The 26,056-nt window shown below is 47.5% G+C and overlaps 1 protein-coding gene across 1 annotated transcript in view; it reads right to left on the reverse strand.

Moving 5' to 3' along the window:
• LOC102462623 (broad substrate specificity ATP-binding cassette transporter ABCG2) overlaps window positions 1-26,056 on the reverse strand; it is a 69,843-nt gene continuing 43,787 nt past the window's right edge. The window contains exons 10-16 of the mRNA XM_075929561.1: window positions 25,042-25,124; window positions 22,649-22,738; window positions 21,855-21,979; window positions 19,776-19,930; window positions 10,632-10,721; window positions 9,528-9,622; window positions 1-3,543 (exon numbers count right to left, since the gene is read on the reverse strand). Of these exons, the coding sequence (XP_075785676.1) occupies window positions 3,393-3,543; window positions 9,528-9,622; window positions 10,632-10,721; window positions 19,776-19,930; window positions 21,855-21,979; window positions 22,649-22,738; window positions 25,042-25,124 (789 nt within the window). The 3' untranslated portion in view covers window positions 1-3,392. The remainder of the gene's footprint in view (window positions 3,544-9,527; window positions 9,623-10,631; window positions 10,722-19,775; window positions 19,931-21,854; window positions 21,980-22,648; window positions 22,739-25,041; window positions 25,125-26,056) is intronic.

Genomic DNA, 26,056 nt, shown 5'->3' on the forward strand with positions numbered 1-26,056 from the left:
GTCTTTTGAGTAACTCATTTATTTTTGCCCATTACATTAAAAAGACACATGGTAGGTACAATAGCAAAAATCCAAAAATATCATTGCATAGGAGCTGAGAAGTATTCCATTCAAGGAGAGCAGATACAAATACAACAGAGTTACATAAATGAACAGAAACAAAATACAGGACTATGTAGCACCTTAAAGACTAACAAGATGGTTTATTAGATGATGAGCTTTCGTGGGCCAGACCCACTTCCTCAGATCAAATAGTGGAAGAAAATAGTCACAACCATGTATATTGGTTAGTCTTTAAGGTGCTACATAGTCCTGTATTTTGTTTCAGCTACACCAGATTAACACGGCTACATTTCTATCACTATAAATGAACAGAACAGAGAGTGTCATTACAGTAGACCTATCTATTTATATAAAACAAAAATAGGAGGGTAGGATACTTGAGATAAGGAAATTTAAAATGCAACAAAGTAATAAATTTACCTGTTGAAACTACATTTTAACATATAACAGCTGTAGTATGTTATAAGAGAATATTACCAACTCTCAGAATTTGATCATTAGTCTGGCAATGCTTAGTGTTTTCCTTAAACCCTCAACTGCTAAAAGCAAGAAATTACATGAGCCATTTCAAAGAAGTGTCTAGCCCACGGTTGCAGAGTAACAGTTGAAAATAAGAATCAAATGCACCCTACAAGGTCAAACATCAGAATACAAAAATAACCCCCCAAAATTGTTTTTAAATCTCCTGATACCAAAGTAGATTATTGGTCTGTTGTTGTATGGTAATTTCTGTATTCCTAACTGAAATATTGTTCAAAGAGAACAAATGATATTTGGCATGTATATTTTAATGCACATTTTTCCATGCATGGCAGTTAAGGATTTTTTATTCAGCAATAAATGTTTCTACATTATTGAAGCCATACATCTGGCTAGGAAAGGTGGGGCAGAACCATAACTTCATCTTCTGTTTGTTCCTCCAAGTCCTTTTGTGGCATTTTGCACCCCAAGGAATAACACAGCCCCAGCTTTCCCTCAACTGACCACAGGGGCTGCAATTCTTCCTAGCTCTTATCCAGACTACTTGGATATTGGGCTCCTTCTTAACCTTCCCTTCCCTACCACCAATTATGCAAGCATGTAAGTGCCAGGCAAAATCTGGCTCATGGTACATTTTATGATTACAGCATACTGGAGAATGTGTGTGGAGGAGGGAACAAAGAGATAAATATTAAAAGAGTTTACCAAGGCCTTAAAATAGATAAATATATTTTTTGTCAGAATACATAGGTGTGGGAAGCAGCCTACACAACAGGTGCTGCACATAGGCGTGTGCAGCACATTTCATTAGGGTGTGCACCCAGGGAATTTTTTTTTAAATTTTTTAAAGGTGAACATTTATTGAATACTCAATCATAAAGGACATTATTTTTATTCATCAAACAAACTAAAGAAACTAAAACTTAACTAAACTTATTTTTTTTTAAATTAACAACTAAACTTTACTTAAAAAATACAAACTTAAGTATGAGACATTGTACTTCTTAGTTTGTTTTTTACATGTGCAATTTGGTGCTTATTGTATAATACAGCAATCCATACTTTAAAATTAAAAGAGCGTATCATGTAATTAAATTAAAACTCAAAGGCACTTTTTTTTTGAGACATTATAGGGTTACCAGGTAGTCTTAAAAAAATACCACTTCATGGGCGGGGGGAGGGGCTGGCCGGGAGGAAGGAGGGAGGGGAGGGAAGCAGAGCTAGGGGGGGGACGACTGGCCAAGGGGAGATCAGGGGGGGTGGCCGACGGGAAGCAGAGCTGGTCGGTGGGGGGAGGGCGGAGGGCAGAGCAGGGCTGGCCAGGGGAGATCGGAGAGAAGGGGGGGTGGCCAGCAGGAGCAGGGCAGGCCAGGGGAGCTCAGGAGGAGGAGGGGAGAACTGGCTGCTGGAAGCAGCGCTGGTGGGGGGTGCAGTGGGGCTGGCCAGGGAAGATTGGGAGGAGGAACCAGCCGGTGGGAGGCAGAGCTGGCGGCGGGGGCAGGGGTTGTGTACAGCAGCGCTAGCTGGGGGAGAGGAGGGGAGAACTGGCTGCCGGAAGCAGGGCTGGCTGCAGGTGCAGCAGGGCTGGCCGGGGAAGATTGGGAGGAGAAGTGGGGGAGAACCAACCGGCCAGCCAGGAGGGGATATGGGGGGAGGAGCATATCAGCCGGTGGGGAGCGGGACTGACCCAGGCAGTGCAGATCCCAGGGTGCTCCCACTCCACGCATGGTCCAGGCGAAGCGCGATTCAGTCCAGCTGCAGCTCCACCACACACTTGACCAGTGTGCAGGAGCACGGACTGGGTTGCCCCTCTTCCTCACATGCAACCAGGGCTCCCAGCGCTGCCTCCCATCTACTCTCCCTGCCAGGTTTTCGTGTGCCCAGTCCAAAAATCAGAAAATACAGGACATTGCACATGTCCGGTATTTTCTGGATTTTTTTTTACCAGAGCCCCAAAAAACCGGAATGTCCAGTAGAAAACCGGACACCAGGCAACCCTAAGACAACAGGGTATGCCTGGGCACACACGGCATACCCCGTACACACGCCAGTGGTGCTGCAGCATCTCCAGGTTTTGAACCCAGCTTTCCCATTCACCCAGATGTCCCAGCCTCTGGGCAGCCCCTCCAGGGCTCTGTGGCCCCAATAGCTTCAGTACTCCCATGGGTTATGCCTCCTGCCATCCCAAGGGCCCAGGCTGCCAGTCCTGCAGGCTCTGTTGCCACTCAGGACCCACTGCCAGCCCAAGGCTCTGCAACTGCCTCTAGCTGTGGCTTGGTTGCCAGCTATCCCAGACTGGATGAATTGAATGCCATTTGTGGCAATGGCGTCCAGTCCATCAGGTCTGGGAGAGCTGGCAACCCTGGGTGTGACTCTAGCCTGGAACAATGAGGGGTGGCAACAGGTGATGGGGAGTGGCACAGCTCAGATCCCTCACTCTAAAAATAGTTCAGCACCACTATCAGAGGATCACTCTGGATGTGCAAAATTAAGAATATCTTCAATGATTTGCAACCATGGAACCTTTTCTTTGTGGATGGAGTCATTAAGTATTACTATTTCATACTTGTTCTGTATTTTAACAAATAGCATATACTTTAAAAATGCCTTTCAACTGGTCTAATGAAGAGATGAATACCCTTTTGTATGTTTCACGACAATAAAGTAAATTCAAACATACGTTAAACTTCAGGACAGTGCATTTCAGTGAAGATTTTTAACTTTGTTAAATTTTGAGGCAAGAGATAAAACATACAAAAGAATATTAACAAAAAAATCAAGTCAGTTTTCTAACTTACTTACTTATAAAACTACCCAGTGTGAATGACCAATTCATTTATACCTTTGTTTTAAGATAACTTTTTCATGAAGCGTAGTTTCAGATAAGAAATTGTAAGGAAAATTATTGTCATACATGCAAGAGCCACATGATTCTGCCACAGCCCCCAGGAAGTTGCCTCAATTCCTTGGTTTTTCAAATATTCTTCTCCAGTACAAAACCTACAAACAAATATACAGATAGATTTTTAAAAGTGAATTCTTCGTTAGGTATCTGTTACTTAAATTGGAATACCACATGACAATGAAGGCATTTTTGCAACAGCCAAGTCTTAAGTGTGTGGATGTGGAAGAAGGAGTTATTTTGAAAAAAGAGGCCTCCTGAAAGTAACACAGGTACCCTGCTGGCCACTCCATCCATACTCATCACCAGGGCTTGCCGAGCAGCGGCGAGCCCCGCTCGCCAGCCACGCGGTTCTGCGTTCTGCGCATGTGCAGATCGCTCCGTGCCGGCTCTTCCGGGGTGTAATCTACTCGCTACGGGCAAGTAGATTACACTATTTGTCGAGCCCTGCTCATCACAACTCTCTAGTTCCTGTCTCCCAGCAGCTCTTAAAGCTGCAGACGCAGGCAAGAAGCTGGCCTTGGGAGCTTCCAGACACCACACGGCTGCCAGTGCCTGATGTCTGGGCACCAATGTCTCAGCCACAAGCCCCTCAAGATTCCACAGGCCTTTCTAGGGCACATGCATAGGGCTCCTAGGAGCCTGCCAGGGGCCGGAAAAGGCAAAGTCAAAGAGCTCTGGCAGGCTTACGCTAGGGTGAGGGAGTGCAACTCAGGTTCTGCAGCAGGACCACACTCCTGCCCCTATTATAATTACCTGCACCACATCCTGGGGGGCGGTGCAGCCCCTTCTCAACCCCTGGTGGTGGACTCAGGGCTGCAGATGCCCGTCGTCACTTGCCTGAGGGTCCCAGCCCTCAAGGAGGAGGAGGAGCTGGAAGAGGAGGAGGAAATGGCCAGCACCATCACCCTGGAGCCGGTACCCCAGGGCCTGGATGTCTCCCAGGCATCCTCCAAGGCCAGGGAGGCATGATCAGGTAAGCGCTCTTAGTTTTTCACATGCACACGGCGGGGGTGGCGGGCACAGAGGGGCTGCGGTGCGATCGTCATTCGGCCTTCTCAGCCTGGCCATCACACTGCAGTCCATGCACGTGGATGCACTTGCAGTGCCAGTCTGCACCATGCTGCCCCAGGAAGCAGCCCCAGAGCACTCCTGCTCACAGCTCTGGGGAGGCCAGACACACTTCTGACCTCTGTGGGGGGGCTGTCCTCCCACCACCTGCCACTGCTGGAAGAAGGCAGTGGACAAGGACATACACATGCACGCACACAGACTCTGGAGTGTCGCACACGACACACAGGCATGACTTCATGCTCGAGGTACCACCCACTCCCGGGGACAGTGCTGCCAGGCACAGGTGTATGTGTGGCCCTTCTCCCGGGACATCACCGTCCACAGCCCCAAGAACTGTTGTTCTCTGCTCACAGATGAGGACAAGGCCTCAGGGACAGTGTCTGAGCACCTCTCTTTATTTTCTCCAGCCGGACCAACCGTGACTGTGGAGCAATCGGCAGCAGCCAAGCCAGTCAACCGACCCCAGGGAAGCTGCAAGCGTCAGAAGGTCCAGGAGACCATCATGAGGGAGCATGTGTCTGTCCTCCAGGACATACAGCAGATGCTGGCCCAGAAGGTCCAGGATGACGCTCAGAGGTGGGCCCGGATGTGGACCAAGCTGCTGCAGCAGGGCTGCAACATGTGTGTAACTGTCTGGGAGATGATGGCGTACCCGGCCGCAGTCCCAGTCCCTGCTCCAGCTGCTGGCCCCCCTCCCATGCCTGACCCCTCTCCAGCCCCCTCTCCTGCCTATCCCCCTATCCTCCCAGGAGCCCCCCATCCCCGAGGTCGCCAAGGTCCCTGGACATGAAATAGAATGAGCACCCAAATTACAAGCCAGTCTCAGCCCCAGCTCTGAGCCTCTCTTCCCCCCTCCAAGGTTCTCACCCCGCCTCCCCATATCTAGGGTCTCAGACCCCCTTCGTCCCCAGTTACATTTATCTCAAATAAAACCAAAGTTACATTTTTGAAGACTAAACATGCCTGTTTATTTGGTCTGCAGGGAAGGCAGGTTGTAGGGGGAGAAGGGAGGGGTTGTTGTGGGAAAGGCAGAGAGGGGCTAGGCATAGGCACCTAGCGGGGAAGCCCTTGGGAGAGTTACTGGGGTCCTTGAGAGAAACCCTTCCCTCAGGATGTGCACCCCCCATCTGATGGGCCTGGAAGATGGCAGCTGTGTGCAGCTGCTCGAAAGCCCATCCCTTCCAGCCCAAATGGAAAGCCTTCCCCTTCCTCTCCACAATGTTGTGGTGAACAGAACAGAGATCACCTGGGGGATGTTGTGCTCCCACACATCGAGACAAGTCAGGAGGCACCTGAACCTCACCTTCAGGTACCCGAAGGTATATTCAGACTGCATGCGGGCCCTTCCCAGGTAGCCATTGAATCTGGTTCAGGTGGCCAATATATGGTTTCATTAGCCATGGCATGAAGGGGTAGGCCGCGTCCCCTGCAATGCACAGTGGCATCTCAACATCCCCGACCATGATGTTGCACTGGGGAAGAATGTGTCAGCCTCCAGCTTCTGGTAGAATCTGGAGTTGTGGAATATGCGGGCGCTGTGCACCTTCCCTGACCAGCTGATGAAAATGTCTGTGAAATGTCCATGGTGGTCAACCAAGGCCTGCAGGACCATATAAAAGTATCCCTGTGGTTTATATACTGCGTGGCCAGGTGATCAGGGGCACAGATGGGGATGTGGGTTCCATATATAACCCCCCCCCCATATTTGAGGAAGCCCAGAGTGGCAAATCCAGCCATGATGGGGTCCAGGTCTCCCAAGCGGATGACCCTGTGCAGCAGGATGGTGTCTATGGCCCTCACCACCTGCAGAAGGAGACAAACAAAGAAACAAAACAGAGAATCAAAGGGGGTACCTGAGCCCTTTGGAGGTCCCCAAGCCTCCCCTTCCCCTCAAAAAAACCCCAACAGCCAGCCCCTATTAAGCCTGCCCTTCATCCTGCTCCCCCCTCCCCACAAGGCTATGTGAGGCTGGGACTGCAGAACCCCCTATGGATGGGACTTTCTCCCCCAACCCCAGGTGACTCCCCGCACCTCAACCCCCCCCTTTTCCGAGGGTCCCTTTTTCTAGTACTTCCCCCCCCCCTTCCAGGGACTGCAGCCCGACAGTGCCTTACCTCCATGAGGAAGGTCCTGACAGTCAAATTTCCCATGCTGAACTGGTTGCCCATGGAAGACCAGTAACGGTCTGGTATTGCGAGCTTCCAGACGGTAGTGGCGATCTGCTTCTCCAAGGGGATGGTGGATCACATCTGGGTGTCCCATTATCAGAGGGCAGGGGTGAGCCAGGCACACAGCTCCATGAATGTCTCCTTCCTCATTCGGAACTTGTGGAGCTCCTGCTGGTCATCCCACCGCTCCATCACCAGCTAGTCCCACCAGTCAGAACTGGTGTCCAGCCTCCAGAAGCATCTCTCCACTGTAGGGTGCAGTTGCAAGAGCATTGCTCCTGCCCACAGGCAGAGGTTCTCAAAGATGAGCTTGGAGTTGAGCTCATGCAGGACCATGAAGACAGCCTGCAGAAACTGTGCAGCCATCACATGCCCACAGGCAGCTCCAGCTCTATGCCAAGGAGTACTGCAGTGTCCAAAGGAAGGGAAACCAGAGCACGCAGAGGAATGCTTTGCTGTCCCTCAGAGAGGTAGGCAAGCAAGCAGAAGAACCTGAGAAACAGCTGTCCAAGGGGGCCCTTTAAGCACGTCTCAGGTAGCCTCAGGCAGCAGCACCCGGAAGCAACTGCTGACCTAATGCCCTGCCTGAACTGGTTCCAGGAGGCCTTAAATACGAGATAGAATCCAATCAGTGTGGACACTATCTTTCGAAATAGCACACTGCTATTTCGTTGAGCTTTTTGTGTGTGGATGTGCTATTTCGAAATAAGCTTTTCCGGAAGACCTCTTCCGGAAAAGCTTATTCTGAAAGAAGCTTGCAGTGTAGACGTACCCATAGACCTTTTATTTGCTTGAGGGCATGTCTACATTTAAAATACGGCATGAATGTGACTGCACTATGGTAGTGTTTAAGTGAAGACACTATAGTAGTGAAGGTTTTCCTGTCAGCTTAAGTACCCCACATCCTGCACCTAAATCAATTCTCGTGTCAACCTAGAACTGCCTACACCAAGGGCTAGGCTGGTTTAACTGCTTCACTCATGGTGGATTTCACACATCTCTAAGTGACAGTGTTATACCGACCTAATTTCCTACTGTAGACTAGGCCTTAGTCTCACTGAATATGTCTACACTCCATCTGCGAATGAGCCCTTTAATCTGGATCCACAAACTTGTGTTAACAGGGCTTGCGCTAATCTTCTAAAACTAGCCGTGTAGTCATGTAGACCTTGCTTTGACACTTTGGGGCTTTCAAGCCTCCTGCCCTATGCTTAGGAACCCAAGGTGCAAATGTGTACCCAACTAATTTTAGCATGCTATCACAAGATGCACTTGTTGAGAGCCTTGTTTCCAGATGCAATGTAAAAATAGACTATTAGAACTGGAAAGGGCCTCAAGAGGTCTTCAAGTCCTGCACTCATAGCATACCCACTGTGCCTCCCCAATCTGCACATCCTTTCCCCAGCAATGTTGTTGTGAGGATAACTACATTAAAGAGTGTGAGATGAACTATATAAGTACCCAACCTATTCTTTTCAATATGTACTTTCATTTTTCACGTAGTATGATTAATAGTTTAGTAGCAGTGAGCTTACCAGGTGAGTGGGTGAGTAGATATTGCAAGGTTGCCTGATACGCTGTTTTATGTAGGTTTTTTTAATAGACATGATGAATGCAAAATCACAAAGACTTATCAATACTGCAATGCATATCTGTAGTGGGGTGGAATGGCCGCACACTGACCCCGAGGGGTAGAAGCTTCTCCCAGAGCATTGGAGGGCAGAACCTGGCCCTGCAACCCTCCTGACCGGAAGCCATGACACGGGGCCAGGAATATAAAAGGCTGGCCAGAGAGGCCAGTTAGGGCCCAATGGCAGAAGGAGCTGGAAGCCTACCCTATGTGCCCAAATGAGGAGCTGAACCCAGGGGAAGCCAAAAACTGGCCTAGGCCGCTGGGCCCACAACTGGGTGACTGCCTAGAAGGACTGCTTACCTGGCCAGAGGTTCCAAAGCGATGGAGCCCTAAGGACCTTTACAGGGCCCAGGTACAGCCCGAGGCAGAGTGTGAAAAGAGCCCTGGGGTAGTCGACCACTGTTTGGCTGGGCCAGAACCAGGTCAGTGTGTTGCAGTACAAATCTCCACTGACCCAGCAGCAGACTGCTCTGCTGCTACTAGGGCCCTAGGCTGGAACACAGTGGAGTGGGTGGGCCTGTGTCCCCCCTGCCACCCAACTCTTGGGTGGCAGTTTCCCCCCTCCGCTGTTCCTGAACAGCAACCTGAACCTGCCAGATCCCTGCCTGAGCAAGGGGGCCTACCTGGATTTGTAGCGACTAGGACTTGAGAACTGTTTATTTGTTTGTTTGCCGCCCCTCCCTGAATAAGTGACTGGGCTCAGAACTGTTTGTTTGCTGTGACACCCTGAATAAAGGCCTGGGTTCTGAACTGTTTATTTGCCTGCTGCCCCGCCCTGAATCAGGGTTGGCCGGAGAACTGTTTGCCACTGACGGCTATCTGAGACTGTGGACTGTCCCAGAGCTGAAAAACCACAGCTAATTCCCGGAAGAGACTAAGCTGAGTGTAGTGGGGCAGAGTGGTTGCCCACTGACCCAGAGGGGGAGGAGCCCCTTCCGAAGCTCTACTGCACTACAATACCTTTACTGTTTCTTTTTTTTAAATGGCCTTTGCAGCATGTGATCGCAATACACACAATGCCAAATAAATAAATAAATAAACAAACCCTAAACCCAAATGCTTTTTTCTTATTCTTAAAGAAATATTACTGTAAAGAATCCTACTGTAGGTAGTGAATGCACCTCCAATTCTCTAACATTCAAAAAACTCTTGAAATCTTGTGGATGCCTTGTAGTGGGATTTATTTTAATGCAAAACATATACTTACGGTTGGCTAAGTTGTGTGCAGTTCATATCCGTCGGACTTGTATTAGTGCTATCATTGCAAAATTTCAGATCAGTAAATTCATTAATTTGCAAAGCCTTTTAAGATAAAAGAAGAAAACAATAACTGAATAGCTATTTAAAGTGATTGTGAATATTCCATATTTTGCCCAGGCCTGGCTTATGATCTCAGATAATTCCACCTTTTCTAATATAATGGCATATCTTATTTTGATTGTAAAAGTATAGTTGAATACATGATATAAGAATATAGCTTATTCAGCACCCCATATACAGCAGCTGTCTATCCCAGCACTCTCAAAAGCAAGGGTGGGCAAAAGGGCCTTCGCAGGCCGCCAAGCGGGTTGATCCGGCCCATGGAGGCCCTGCCACTGCCCTGCCCCCAGGCCAAATAGTGCCTGAGGGCAGGGGGGAAGCGCATGAAGTTTTCTCCGTCCTACCCCTGCCCTGAAAGGAGGGCGTGCAGCACGCTCCTGGCAGGGCGGGAGGAGGCTTCACGTACTCCCCTACCCCCAGGCTCCGATTGACTCTATTTTCCATGATAACTGCATTACTAACTTAGCTGCCTAAAAATAATATTATTGGAGTTAGAGATGGAAAAGATCCAACTCTTATCAAGTCCACCTCCTGAAAATGCTCATATAATTCCACCTATTCACTTTCAGGGTTTTTTTTAGATAAATATTTTGTGTGACTAAAGCAACTTTGTGAAGAACAGCAAATCTCTCTTGTTTTTAAATAATACAGTACTGTTTCATCTTATATAGTGTTTTTGCAAACTATAGCCCAATATAGTTATAACTGAGATATAGTTATTTAAATACCCACACATCTCTGCACATTTGAACTGTCTGCAGATAGGAGACACTGACTCCTATACAGTAATCACTTTTAGCTGTTGTATCTGTAACCCCCTCATGCCTTTTGACTAAAGTGTGCCATGTCAAGTTTTAATTTCAATATGTTTTAACAGCTTGCCCTTTGCTCACTAATCAATGGAACTTGGATTCATTTTTCCCATCAGATGTAGATGATCCCTTTTCATGAATGCTTCTAAACCCAATGCACATGAAAACATAGCACTTACTGTCATGGCATATCGAGGAATGCTGAAATATTGCAACCAGGAGAGCCAAGACATGATGCTCGTGAGATTTACCAACAACCCGGAGAAAATCTGTAGACAGTAAAGACATAATAAAAAAAATCTAAATTTCATTTCACAGGAACTGTTCTCCATGCAAATCACTATTACTAACCAAATGTGCACAAGTAACTCCCATTAGATCTATGTGTTTTACAGAAGTCTATACCATATTACACTGGGGAATAATAAGAGGTTTATGTCCTCCAGTCAGACCAAAAATAACTCCTACAGAGATTGGTTATGCTGGTTTACTTTAGAACCTCAAATCAGGGTTTTGCTAAGATATGGTTTTTAAATATGAAATTGTATTTTCTATTTTCCAACCTCACTGCCTTTGCTTCTTTATGGCAACTGGACAAAAACAAGGCAAACAGACACTTTTGAAGAGCCATACTGAGTGTATCAAGGAAGAATTTTCCCAAATGGTCCTGATATCACTGTCTGACGCTGTGTTTCCCTAGGTGGAAAGCTAGATATTCTCTTATCCACACTACATTGCAGCCCACATATACCTCTTTTGTCTGATCTATTAATATAATGTCAAATTCTAGTTTGCTAGGGCATGTCTACACTATGGGTATGTCTACACTGCTACCCTAGTTCGAACTAGGGTGGCTAATGTAGTCATTCAAACTTTCAAATGAAGACCAGGATTTAAATATCCCGGCCTTTATTTGCATGTTCCCGGGTGCCGCCATTTTTAAATGCCCGGTAGTTCGAACTCCCTGCCCACGGCTACATGTGGCGTGTGCTAGGTAGTTGGAATTAAAGCTCCTAATTCCAACTACCGTTACTCCTCCTTGCAGGAGGAGTAACGGTAGTTCGAATTAGGAGCTTTAATTCCAACTACCTAGCCCGTGCCACATGTAGCCACGGGCAGGGAGTTCGAACTACCGGGCATTTAAAAATGGCGGCGCCCGGGAACATGCAAATAAAGCCCGGGATATTTTAATCCCGGGCTTCATTTCCAAGTTTGAATGACTACACTAGCCATCCTAGTTTGAACTAGGTTGGCTAGTGTAGACATACCCTATGAGAGAAGACCACATCTATTCTGGGCGATTTCTGGGCACCCAATGTTGAGAAAGTGCAAGGCCCTGTCCCCAATATGGGCAAAAATCGAATGTTGTCTGAGATAGTACGTCAATATTTATGGACCCTACAGGCAATTCAGAGAGCAAGGAGGCACCGTGGAGAGCTTGGCAGTCCGACCTATGCTTTCGGTGTTCACTGAGTCAAAAAATTGAGAGTGGTTGCTTATTAGGGATGTTAAATATCGGTTAATTGAATCGTTGAGTAACCTCATCAATTCTTATTGGTTAGTCAACTGTTCTATAGTTTCTTGGGGCAGGACCAGTAGCCAGTCCACTCTGGTTTCATCCCTGAGGAGTACCCTGCCAACCTGCCTGGAGTTTAAAAAAAGCTCCCCCTCCGGACCAGCTGCCTGTCGCCTTGTGCTGCTGCCTCTGATAAAGAGGCAGATCCATCAGAAGCCAGGACTGAGCCGGGCTGCTGGCCAGCCTGCTAAAAAAGTTACTGGCAAGGCGGGAGGAGGGAAATGCTTGTAGTCTGTAGCATTAACCTATACGCTTTTGCTTATCAATTAATTGGTTAATTGACTACACTATTATATCCCTACTGCTTACAGGGGCTCATGTCAGCTGTGTCCCAGAAGGCATAAAGGAGCCACGGTGTGCACTTGCCTTTTTGTGCCCTGGTTACTTGTGCAGACACCACAGCACTATGAGCATGGAGCCTGAGGTGCTGGAAAGCATTGCCATGCTTATGTCTCTTGTGCTGTTTCATGGCACAGTACTTGGAGAGCACCCCACATGTTGTTCCACCAGGAAGAGAAGGAAGAGAAGGAAGAGTAGGACAACAAACCTCAGCGTGGCCCAGAAACCCTGCTCAGGCAAGTCCTGGTGCTCATGCTACTGTGGCTGCCACTCACTCCCTTGGATACAGTGGAACACTGCTTTTGGCATTAGGAGACAAGCTCAGACTGGTGGGAATGCCTCATCGTATGCAGGGATGGGATGATAAGAAGTGGCTGAAGAACCTCCACATCCCCTGAAGCACTGCAAATGGCTCACCCCTGCTCTTAGACAACAGGATACCTGCACAAGACCCACTCTGACCTTGCAAAAGTGCATGGTCATTGCCCTTTGGATGCTTGCTACACCAGACAATTATCACTCAGTTGGAACCAGTTTGGGGTGCAGAAATCAACAGTCGGGTCTGTTCTTATACAAGTAGCCAAGGCCATCAATAACATCCTACTATGGGGATGTGATTCTGGGGAACGTGGACAACATCATGGAGGGCTTTGCTGCCATGGGCTTCCCTAACTGCAGAGATGCCATAGATGGAACGCACATCCCCATCCTGGCCCCTGACCACCGTGCCTCAGAGTACATCAAGGAGAACTTGCTGAAGGCGTTCACAGATCTCAAGGGATGCTTCACTGACATCAATGTGGGAGATCAGGAAAATCCCATGAGGCACGCATTTTTCAGAACTTCTGCCTCTTCCGAAAGATGCATGCTGGAACTTTTTTCTCAGACCAGACCATCATAGTCAGAGAGTTGGACATGTTCATAGTGATCCTGGGCAATCCAGCCTACTCCTTGCTCCCCTGGCTCATGAAGCCCTACACAGTCTGCCTGGACGCCAGCAAGGAGGAGTTCAACGACAGGCCGAGCAGGTGCAGAATGGTGGTGGAATGTGCATTCAGATGTTTAAAGGGCAGGTATAGGAGGCTGAGGCTGCCCTGAGAGTTTGAGCAGTCGAACACTAGTGCCATAAGGAGAGCACAGCAAGGGCAGTGCTAATCAGGGACACCTTGAAGGACAGTTTTATGCAAGGCCAGGGTTGAGACTTACCCTGGTGGCTCTCCACAAGGTGCCCCGGCATTCCCTGTGTTTGCCTTTCATCCCTCACTCCTCCCCTCCTTTGCCATGCTATCCCTACCCAACCCTGCTCCTGCAGTTCAAGCAATAAAAAGACCGTTGTTCAAAGACAGGAGTATTTATTTGGGGAAAAACTACAGGGAATGGAATGGATTGGGAACTAGAAGAGGGGAGAGGGGCTCAGGAACGGGAGTGGGACTGCCGTCTTGCCTCCAGATGACCTGGAGGTTCCGGCTGCTCTTGAGGTTTCCCCCGTGTCCTGGGGCCTCGGCAGCCCCTTCTGACCTTGGCAGTGGAACCCAAGGGATGGGTGGAGGGCTGGTCAGTGGCCTGTTCTAGGCAGGTCATCATTCACTCCATCAAAGATGTCAGGGTGGGGAACATTGTCTCATGCTAGCATGTGAGCTGCTCCCTGGTGGCCTTCCTCTCCTGCTGCTCGGCCCTCCTCTCCTTCCGCTCAGTGACCCAGTCCTGCCACTCTGCCGGGATCTCCTACATGAGAGAGTGCAAGCCATACATTTGCGCCCTGAACATGTTGTTCCTGGTGTGTTTTTGCCTGCTGATGTGAGCCAGGCAGGCAGCTGCAGTGGGAGGTTTAGGATGCACCGAGTTGGCAGCTGTCCCAGTTGTAAAGAAAAGTTACAAGGGTAGACATCACAATAGACACTTTGTGTGAAGCCTACCCCAATCCCTTAGCCTACACTGACGGTCTCAGTTCAGATAATTGTGATATGCTTCATGCAAGACCACATTTTTGCTTTAAAAGGGGCACTTTACAGCAGATGCTCAGATGTCTCAAGGGAGCAGTGGGACACACTTGGTCTGGAGGCAGGCAGCCATGGTAATGGGACAGCCAGACCACGAACCTGCAGGCGGAAAGGGGGTGGCAGCAGAGGATGGCTTCCTGGTGTGTCCAACACATGCAGCTTCTCAGATAGTGCAACTTTCCCAACCATGCCAGGAGCCTGTAGGTGGGAGCGGGATAGGAGTGGTTCGGCTTCCAGCTGTGTCTGACACACGCCAGGTCTGGCATTGCAACTTGCTGGAGAGAGTGCTTCTTTTCCTGCTCATGGGGGGAGGGGAGAATATGTGAGAGGCACTCATAGCTTGCGGGAGAGAATCCTTCTTTTCCTGACTGTGGGAGAAGGGGGGATGTGTGAGCAGCGCTCAAGGTTTGCTGGAGAAAGTGCTAATAGGTTCCCCTCTTCCTCCTCATCCCTCCAGGTTCCCAAGCAAGATATCAGTCTTTTCCACATCACCGCAATTGATCAGGAGCGAATGTGGCCTGAACTTGGTTTTTATGCTGCAGTGCTGTGTGGTTCCATGACACTAGACTATTTACTTGTGGCTTGGAGTGAGGAAGTGTCTTACTGCGGAGGACAGTAGAAGGCTAGCCTCGCCAGGAACTTTGTGAGAAGGATCGAGGTATTCCTTATGTGAGAGCTTCATGGAGCTCAAAACTCAAGACTGGTGCTCCATCTGCAGACACATGAAAGAGCTATTCCACACCCCCCACGCTGAGCAGGCAGAGAGAGAGAGAGTGCCACACACACCCACCCTATTGTCTGATCCTGCTTGTAGTAAGACAGTTAAAGAACTCACTGTAAGTGCCCTCTACAGGGTCATCAATGGCTTGGGAACGTTCTGGGAGAAGTGGACTGGCTCCAACGTCAAGAGCAGCTCCTGGCTCTCGGACATTTTCATCTAGCTAGCCTCTTTCTCCTACTACTCGTGGCCCTCTGCCACCCTGCTTTCCTGCAGGCTGACACCAGGCTTGTCTTGTCCCAACTCGATGAACAAGGTGGGGGAGCTGTCTGCCCCCCTTCCAGAATGGCATCCAGCTGGTTGCAGAAGCAGCAGGTGTGAGGTGCCACCCCAGAGCATCTGCACCACACCTTGGCCTTCTGATAGGACTGCCACAGTTCCTTGATTTTCACAATGCACTGCTCAAAGGTCCTGGCATGGCCTTTCACTGTGAGGCTGGCTGCAATCCTGCCATAGATATAGGCACTCTGTTTTTTGGTCCTGAGCTCTGTGAGGATGGCTTCATCCTCCTACACCTTGATGAGGTCCAGGATCTCCTGACCACTCCAGGCTGGAGTTTTTCTGTGCCCCTGGGAAGTGGAGGTTGTGGGAGCACAAGAACTCACTGTCGTTGCAGTGTCAGACAGATTGGTGGTGGAACTCATGTCCACATGTCCCGCGGTGTGCTGTTCGCTCACAAAGGGCTCGCAAAGCTGGCCAGATGGGACAGGCCATTCTACAGTTCCAGGGGCTTTTTGAGCTCAGTGACAGAGTACCAGAGACACAAGGTATGGCCAAAGTAGTCAGCAGCTACGTGAGGCTTCCCAGAGGCCAATTGGGTTGGATTTCTGGCAGCGCAGCATCTACACTAGCCTAGCTTTGGCTATACATGGTCAGGAATAGCATTACTCCTCATGAAAACTAGTACTACAGGATTCTACCTAAGTGCTCCCTAAACATGGCACACAGGCTTAGTAGTGTGGATGAATTACATAGCTAATCAACCGTGGAGGGCTATATTTGGTGTAAAGTCCTACTGTAAACCAGAATGAGACCCATTCTGACAATGGAGAAGTGTGTGGCAATTGCCCTCAGACAGCTAGGGTATGTCTACACTACCACCCTAGTTCGAACTAGGGTGGTTAATGTAGGCAACCAAAGTTGCAAATGAAGCCCGGGATTTAAATATCCCGGGCTTCATTTGCATCTTGCCGGGTGCTGCCATTTTTAAAGCCCCGGTAGTTCAGACTCCGTGCCCGGGGCTACACGCGGCATGGAGTAGGTAGTTCGGATTAGGCTCTCTAATCCGAACTACCAGTACACCTCGTTCCATGAGGAGTAACGGTAGTTCGGATTAGAGAGCCTAATCCGAACTACCTACTCCGTGCCGCGTGTAGCCGCGGGCATGGAGTCCGAACTACCGGGGCTTTAAAAATGGCAACACCCGGCAAGATGCAAATGAAGCCCAGGATATTTAAATCCCGGGCTTCATTTGCAACTTCGGTTGCCTACATTAACCACCCTAGTTCGAACTAGGGTGGTAGTGTAGACATACCCCTACTGGTTAGATGGGAATCAGTTTGGGAAAATCTACAGTGGGAGATGTAGTGATCTAAATGGCCAAGACAATCAATCCCCTCCTGATGCATAGAGTAGTGACCCTTGGAAATGTGGAGGACATAATGGAAGGCTTTGCTGAGCTGGTGTTCCCCAACTGTGGTGGGGTGACAGACAGAACATATATTCCTATCTTAGCCCCTGATCACCTTGCCAAGGAGCACATAAACTGTAAAGGGTACTTTTCGATGGTGCTGCAGGCACTGGTGGATTACAACGACCAATTCACTGACATCAGCATGGAATGGTTTGGAAAGGTGCATGATATGTGCATCTTTAGGAACTCCTGTCTGTCCACAAAGCTGCAAGCTGTACATGGGTACAGCCTGGACCACAGTAAGGAGTAGTTCAACTTCAGGCTGAGCTGGTGCAAAATGGTGGTAGAACATACTTCTGGATGTTTAAAGGGAAGGTTCTGTAGTTTACTGACTGGGTTAGACCTCAGCAAAATAACATTCCTATTGTGGTGGCAGTCTGTTGTGTGCTCATGTTATGTCCATAATATTTGTGAGGGCAAGGGGAAGGTTTATGGTACAGGGTGAAGTCTTAAGGCAGAGTACCTACCCACACATTATGAGCAGCCACACACCAGGGCAATAAGGAAAGCTCAGTGAGGGGCAATGATTCAGAGATACATTGAAAGATGGCTTTATGAATGGTCAAATTTGAGAGTCATGCCTGTTGCACTTAACAATATGCCCCAGCTTTCACTATGCTTGCTTCTTCTGTTCTCCTCCATCCTCAAAACAAGCAATAAAGAGACTGCTGTTTCAGACATCATGTGATTTTATTTAGGAAACACAAATTAAAAGAAAAGGAGTTCAGGTTGGGAGTGGGCGGGGGAGGAATCAGTGATGTGGGAAGGAAAGCCTTTTGCTCTGGCGATACAGCATGGAGGATGCCCTTGACTTCACACACAAACATACACAAGTGTTCTAGGGCCCCAGGAGAGAAGTCTATGGATCCCGGTAATGAGGGAATGTTACTCTGCAAAGGCTGGAGAGGGGCCTCTGCAGGAACACATCCTGGAAAGCCACCATGTGGTCCATCACATTCACCATGAATGACAGTCTCTTCTGGTTTCTTAGTTTCCAGTCCCTGAATGCTCGCCTGTACTCACATTCAGCATGTATCTCCTCAAGGAGCATGTTCCTCCATTCCCCTAATACAGGGGTGGCCAACCAGCTAGAGACGAAGAGCCAAAATAGGGGTGGATAGAGTGTGAAGAGCCATGTACCAGGGGGTGGAGGAAAGAGCTGTTGAGCAAAAAAAAAAAAAAAAAAAAAAAATTTCTCCGCACGTCGGGAGAAAATAGGTGCTGGTACACCATCCCGGGGCATACCATCACAAAAAAGCACTGGGAAGGGGTGAGAGGTACAAACTCTGGGAGGGAATTTGGGTGCAGGAGGAGTAGAGAAGAGGATGCTGGCTCAGGGAGGGGGCTCCAGGATGGAGAGTGTTGAGGTCAGGGGGAGGGTTGGGGTGCTGAGAAAGCTGCAGGCTTGTGGCTGTGAAAGTGCAAGAGTTTGGGCTGGGTTCATGAAGGGCTCAGTGCAGGGAGGCTGGGAGTATGATGGGCTCAGGACACAGATTTGCAGTGTGTGGATGGTCCAGGAGTGTTGTGGCAAAAGACTGGGGATGTGGGGGTGCAGGAGCTTGGGGATGTGAGAGGCTCAGGACAGGGGGTTCCAGTGTATGATTGGCTCAGGTTTGGAGTCTGGGGGGGTGCAGGCGTGTTATGATGCTGCGGCCAGATGGGGGCTTCGCCCCAATTGGCCAGGCTTCATTTTTAAATAAAATATTATGTCAAACACAAAATCCCCCTCTTCTCTCCTCCCCTTTCCTTCCCCAGAGCCAAACACCTCCCCTCCCTGCTGTAACCCAGTCCCCTTTCTTCCCCAACCTTATGTCCCGGTCCCAACAGACACCACCACTTGAAACGCAACCCCCACCTTTTCCATTATTTTCAATGGGAAAATTGATCCCGTATAACACGTTTTCACTTAACACGATCATTTTCTGAAACATATCTATAGTGAGGAATTACTGTAGAGTCGCAAATCCTGGCCAGAGCCATCATAGCAGTGCACTGTGGTACACCTCTCAGAGGCCCAGAAAGTCGACTTTCACAATGCTGCATGTACACTATAAAGTCAATTTAGTTACTCCCTGTGAAAAGGAGTACCACCAAAACCAACTTTAACAGCCTGTGAAGGTGACAGTAGTGTGAACTCACTGATTAGAAAATCAATCTAATGTAGTTAACTTCTACCTAAATGCATAGTATAGATCACACCTAAGCCTCCTGTCTGCTCCCCCACCATGGATCAGCTCAGGTTCTCTCTAGATGTTGCTGGTTGCAACAGTCCTACAGGAAACTATGCATTAATTGAAAATCATACAGCACACCACACCCACTCTTACCTCTGGCATGATCCATCCCCTCTTCTTCCCCATGATTCTTACCACTAAACCTTGACCCTAACTACAACATCAAATACAAAATCCACCATAACCCCACATTTCTGCAGAAGTTCAGAAACAAGACTGAATTTTGTGATTTTCGTTAATGTATGCAGGTGAGCTGACAGACTCATTAGACCCCTGGATGAGGTATGGAGGGGCCAGCTCCATGCTCCCGAAAGGGGCGGGGCCTTGGGTAGAAGGAGCAGGGCTGGGGTAGCAGGCCATCATAGCCACTTGGACTGTGATGTCGGCCCTTCTTCCAGCACTGTCCTGAGGGGCTTTGGCAGCAAATTAAAGCGTCCGGGACTCTGGCTACACCGCCACAGTAGTGGCAGCAACAGCTGGGAGCGTTGGGCCCCTTTGAATCGCTGGATCCTGGGACAGCTGCTCCCTTTGCCCTGCCCTATTGGAGGGCCTAAATGTATATATTGGGACAAAGTGGAACATAAAAGCTCCAGATTCTTGATTTTCTTTTGCAGAATTCAAATTCAGATCTCAATCTGACTCTGAATTTCACAGCTGCTTTGGCTTATGTCTAAATAAATAAAAACATAATTATGCTACTCACAATCATAAAAACAAATGTGATGGTCATGAGTAGATTAGCCACAGCTACCACATCTTGTCCTGTTGCAATCGCTAGCGCCATAGAAGTGGCTGTGTAGGATACCATCATAAGAGTAAACATCATTATAAAGAAGGCATCTGCTCTTGGCTTCAAACCTTAGGGAGCAGAACAAGAAGGCTGTCAGTATATCCTAACATATGTAATTGACCTCACTTATTAGAACAAATTTTGTGAGAGGATTGATTCAAGAAATGTCTGCCTTCCCCCCCACCAAACCATGCATTTTGGATTACTATCTGCAAGTCCCAAGGATCGGTATCCCAAATTCCTATGCCCTGCTGGTTCTGAGAAGTTCACAGGCACAAAGACAAGGGAATTTGTCTAGAATCAGTGGTTCTCAAACTTCTTGGCCCGTGGCCCACGTGGCTCAATACAGACCTTTCCGTAGACCACCGGTTGCTAATGGAAACTCCATTAATTACATAATTACACCCAAGCCATTTTGCTAGTGCTGAAGCTAGGGAGAATGGTTTAATTTAATCAGTAAGAAAGGGCTTTTCATAGGCCAGATTAACTTTTCTGGGGTTCCAGGGTTAGTGGATTTTGTGGATCCCCCTAGCTCTGGGGTTGGGACAACAATGAGGGGTCCAGTGTGTGGAAGAGAGCTTTCAGAGAGAGATAAGGTGCAGGATCTGGGTAGGAGTTAGGGTGCAGGTGGGGGTGAAGGTGCGAGATCTGGATATGAGGTGGAGTGCAGAGTGGGCTGGAGGTAGGGTGTCTGGTCAAGGGGGAGGGTGCAGGAGCAAAGGAGGATGCTGGAGCAGGCTGGATGTAGGGTGACTGGCAAGGAGGGAGGAGGCAGGAGTGTGCTGGAGGTAGATATCTGGCCAGGAGGGTGGGGACAGGAGCAGGCTGGTGGTAGGGTGTCTGGCCAGGGGGGAGGTGGCAGGAGCAGGCTGGGGGAAGGGGGGCTGGCCAGGGAGGAGGATGTAGGAGCAGGCTGGGTGTGCAGGGTCTCAGCGAGATGGGGTTGTGTGAGGGGGCTGCAAGTGTTGGAGTCTGGACATGAGGGGGCACTTACTTGCCTTCATACACTGCACTGATCCCAGACACTGCCTCCTGCTGCTCCCATTGGCCAGATTCTGGCCAATGGGAGCAGCAGGGAAAGCCTCCAAGCATTGTGCCCGCGTGCTGCTATTTCCCCAGCCAGAGGAGGGTGAGCACTTGTTCCCTGCAAGCTGGATCGTGCAGAGAGGCTTGGGGTCCCCCCCCCAGCAGGAATCCAACACTGGTGCTCCAACCATCTGGGGGAGGGAGGAAAAGGCTGCAGAGCCAGCGTGGGCTCTCTGCTGAAGGAGGAAGAGGGGGCTGAACTTGAACCACAAACCACCTGGGAGGCGGCCGCGGACCAATAATGGTCCATGGCTTTCAGTTTGAGAATCATTGATCTAGAACAGAATTGGTATGTGTATTTGTGGAAGCAGTTGAGGGATTGTAGATGGAATTTTTCAGTTACATGAAGGGAGAAAAAGCTGTAATGTGTCTCAGCCAAGCCAAGGTAAAAGAGGCAGCTTCTTGATTCACTAGTGGCTCAAGTTATCACCATAGAAAAACTGTGTAGAGAGCAGCTCACACCTCACGCCATATAGCAGTTGAAATCAGCAATAAGCAATGCACATCAAATAGTATTTCACTTGTTTCCAGTGGGGACAGGTCACCCATGAGTATTGGAATGCCAAAACTCCCAGGGGGTGCTTGGCAACTGTAGATTAGGCATGGGTTTCTGAATCACCTCTGTTTCATGTAAATATTCTTACTGTATAGCCTAATAGTGCCCTGGTGGCTCATCTCTTTAAGGAAAAACTCAGACTAGAGATGATATTTGTTCTGTTCTTGCATTATGCTAATAGGGATGTTTGAACAATTTGTATAGTGGGGGTGTAGAGAGCCATTGAACCAAGCTGTAAATTTGTATATGAAATTGCTTCAAGCCAAAGGGCGAGACAACACCATCAGCACTCTTGGTTCTGAAGCAATTTTCTTTTTAGTTTTAATACAACTTGTGGATAGGGCACTTACCTAACATGAAATAAATTATACAGGTAAAGATGATGCTTGGTAAAGTCCTCATGGGTATTAGATCAGCCATTAGCTTTGAGATGAAGTATGAAGACACTCTGTAGTACCCACTGATATATTCATGTCTAAAACACAGAAATATATACAGCATATTTCATACCGCATCTATTATAAAGCAATCAAACTATTTTCAATCAAACCATTTTCACATATGGACAGGTTTTGATAAATCATGCATGCAATTCCAAATGGATAAATAAGAATGCATTTCTGCACATACTGTAATTACACATACAAATGGCCAATGAGATGCATAATTACAATTTTGATCATTACAAATGCAAATATGCATGTATATTGTTGTACACAATTGTGTACACAGACCTCTCAGTATTACCCATAATCTTTAATGTACAGCTTGCATAATGAAAACACACAACTTACAGAAAGCCTGTAAAGTTCCCGGTACCCAATTACTATCAACTCCATATGATTCTGGTAACAGAAGTAAGCAAACAACTTGCAATGTGACTATCTAAACTATGAGGTTTTATGGATAAAACCATCCACACAAAACTATCCACACAAGTGATGATTTAATTTGCAAACAATCTACTAACAGGATTTAAAAATATGTTTGCAATGAAAACAACTTGCAATGAATAATTTGATCAGTTTGAATAACTAAATGGTCATATGTGGATGACAATTTAATAAGGTGACAAAAAGACTAGCAGTTGAATAAGCATTGTTAACAACAGAAAATGTAACCCATTACATCCAGCTTCACTTACATAAATATCTTTTTTTCCACGATAAAAAGTTCAATAGCTGAAATACTGCTGAAACATTGATTGGTAGTCATGAAGAACATTGCTCCAACTCTATGGTAAAACAAATATTTACACTTACAAAATCAGCTACATACATTCTTTATTAATTTATTTTGCATATATTTTCAGTACTTTTATTAAAGACCATGTCTAAACTCTTCTGAAAAACTACTGGCATTCACCATTATGTGCTTTTCTACTCCACATACTCCATAATTCATGCACAAATTTCCTGTCTTTCCTTATTTCTCAGCAGAGATTTAAAAATAGATACTGTAGGATGGATTTATATAACTAAGAATTCTTTACAAAATATAAATGAGCAAAGTATATTTTATTATGCTTTTCTGGTCGTGTTGGTTTCCTTAACTAATTCATAACATTTAATAACTCATCACCAGAGAAGCAAGGTATCATTAAGTGAGATTCATTAGCTGAATCCTGAATAATTGTGTCCCTAAAATAGACCTGGGAAAACAAGTTTTAAAGCATTTTCATTCAAACAGCTAAACCAATTATCTTCATACATGTATTAGGGATGTAAGCGAGTAGTCAAGTAGAATCATCAAATCATAGAACTGGAAGGGACTTCAATAGGTCATCGAGTCCAGTCCCCTGCCCTCAGGGCAGAACCAAGCACTGGCTAAACTTATTGGATAGTTGAGGCGAGTACTTGACTACTCGCTTCCTCCCCCCCTTGCTGCCTGTATCAGAGGCAGCAAGGGGGGTGGCAAAACAGGAGCCGATGCTGGGGGAAGTCAGCTTAAAAGCTGGGAGGAGTCACCTGCCGCCCTCAGTTGACTCTACCAGAGATAGCAGGGAGTGGGGAGAAGAAATGGAGAGGAGGCTGCTGCGAAGCAGTCTCTGTCTGCGGTGGGCCAAGGTTCGCTGTGGGCAGATGCTGCTCTGGCAGCAGCCCCTGTCTTTGGGGGTCCCAGTGGGGAGCAGCCCCAGCCCATGGCTAGCCCATGGCCATCCTGGGCTGCCACGAACAGGGGCTGCTGGATCCAGTGCAAGCCAGGACTGAGCAATCCCAGCTCACGTCAGCCCAGGACCACTGTGCCTCTGCATTTTAAATGTAGTAAGAAATGGGCCCTTAACTGCAGTAAGGCTCAGCGGTCCTAGAGCTAGCATGTGCCAGGACTGCTTGGTCCCAGCTCACACCAGCTCCAGGAGCCACCTGCACTGCGGCTCTGCATTTTAAATGTAGTAAGAGCCTAGTGGCACTTACTGCATTTAAAATGCAGAGACACCGCGGTCTGGAGCCAACACCATCTGGGACTGTTCAGTCATGGCTCACGCTGACTCTAGGAGTTATCTCCACTGCGGCTCTGCAGAGCGGCCCCCCCCCTTATCAACTAATCGTGTAGTTGATACAAATTGTATCGATTACATGATTAGCCAAATAACCACTCTTCAACATCCTTAACGTCTATTACTTTTTAAGTTTTAATGAGTTTTACTAAACAAGTTAAGGGCCTCAGTCCACTCTTAGGTTATGTCTACACTACAATTTTTTGCGGCAGAAAATATGCTAATAAGGGACTCATTAGCATGCGTTGCGATGTCATTAGCATATTTTCTGCCGATTCTTTTTGCGCAAGGGGTTTTTGCCCCAAAAGAAGCAGTGTAGCCACTTCCGTTTTGCGCAAAAACCCCTTTTTCCACAAGATCCTTATGCCTCTCCCGGACAGGCATAAGGACCTTGTGGGAAACGGGTTTTTTGCACAGAACGGAATCGGCTACACTGCTTCTTTTTGGGCAAAAACCCCTTGCGCAAAAAGAATCGGCAGAAAATATGCTAATGACATCGTGACATGCTAATGAGTCCCTCATTAGCATATTTTCTGCCGCAAAAAATTGTAGTGTAGACATTACCTAAGAGTGGACTGAGGCCCTTAACTTGTTTAGTAAAACTCATTAAAACTTAAAAAGTAATAGACGTTAAGGATGTTGACGAGTGGTTATTTGGCTAATCATGTAATCGATACAATTTGTATCAACTACACGATTAGTTGATAAGGGGGGGCTGCTCTGCAGAGCCGCAGTGGAGATAACTCCTAGAGTCAGTGGGCTGGGAGCGGCAAGCCCCAGACCTACCTTCACTGACTGCCCATGGTCCCTACAACTCAACTCTGCAATGAACTCTACGTAGTTGGAGAGATCTAGCCAAATATTGCTCACAGCAGGATTAGAGATTATTTTGTAATTTATGTTTTATAGGTATGCATTTGCTTTAATGTGGTAGCTCACAAAAGACAAGAAAAGCTCATTTTTAACCTCAAATTTTCATTATGGTGATAACACATAGGTTTTATCAGCCCTATTGATATTTACTGCATGAGTTGACTAACCTGTTTTGCACACCGGTAAAATCATCTTTTATCCCAAAGAAAATGGCACCTACAACTAGACCCAGGAAAATTGTAACACACAGCTAAAATAAAATAAAATAAAATAATTTAAAAAGAGAAATACAATATCCACTTGTAATGAATATTTTTAAAAGTTCAAAATTGCAAAAACGACATAAATATTTAGGTGATGACTATAGTTTGACAAGAAATATATGTATGCAACTAGAGACAGAGCGATGAGAGATGAGAGAAGGTCTAGAGCATATAAACGGTAGGGGTGGAATCCACAAATGCATAGAGGTGCCTACACCCTCGACTATGGTAGTTTAAGTATTTATACACATTGGGGCAGTCATTAGGCCAGAAAAGGGGTGGAGGAAATGACTCGATTGCCCAGTGATAGGGAAGCTACCTGAGGCCAGTTCCCCTGCTCTAATCATACTTCCATTTGTTATCCACTGTAGAACAGCGTCAGCAGGAGAGACTGAGTTCTATGGTTAGAGCATTCTTCTGAGAGGTAGAAGATACCTGCTGAAATCCTTTCTCCCCCTGTAGCAGAGAAGGGGAATTTGACATGTGTCTTCCACAACCCAGGTGAGTGCTCTAATCATTGGCTAAAAGTTTATAAAAAAGTAGTGCCATCCCCACCTCCTTCAGTGGCTGCTTTTGGGTGGTAAGGAGCAGCTACCTAACTTATTCCCACAAAAAATGCCTTAAGTACTTAAACTAAATGACTCCAGGTAGTGGATGCCCATTTGTGGATTGCTGAGTAAAACTAGGCATCTTCCTACCACCTAGATTTAGGTGCCTAGCTCCCAGAGAGAGTTGACTCACCTCTCTGGTAAGAATTTCCTGTTGGCTAGCTGAGGCAAGTCATATTCTGTTTCTTTAGACAGTTGTTTTGGAACTGACTTTTCACTCTAAAGATGGGCAGGATTTAACCCTAAGAGTAAGATTCTTACAGCTTTGCACTAAATAGCACTCTGCTCATGGAGTAAGTGTTATTCAACAT

Source organism: Pelodiscus sinensis, chromosome 5, assembly GCF_049634645.1.
Source record: "Pelodiscus sinensis isolate JC-2024 chromosome 5, ASM4963464v1, whole genome shotgun sequence".
In the NCBI taxonomy this organism is placed as follows: Eukaryota; Metazoa; Chordata; order Testudines; family Trionychidae; genus Pelodiscus; species Pelodiscus sinensis.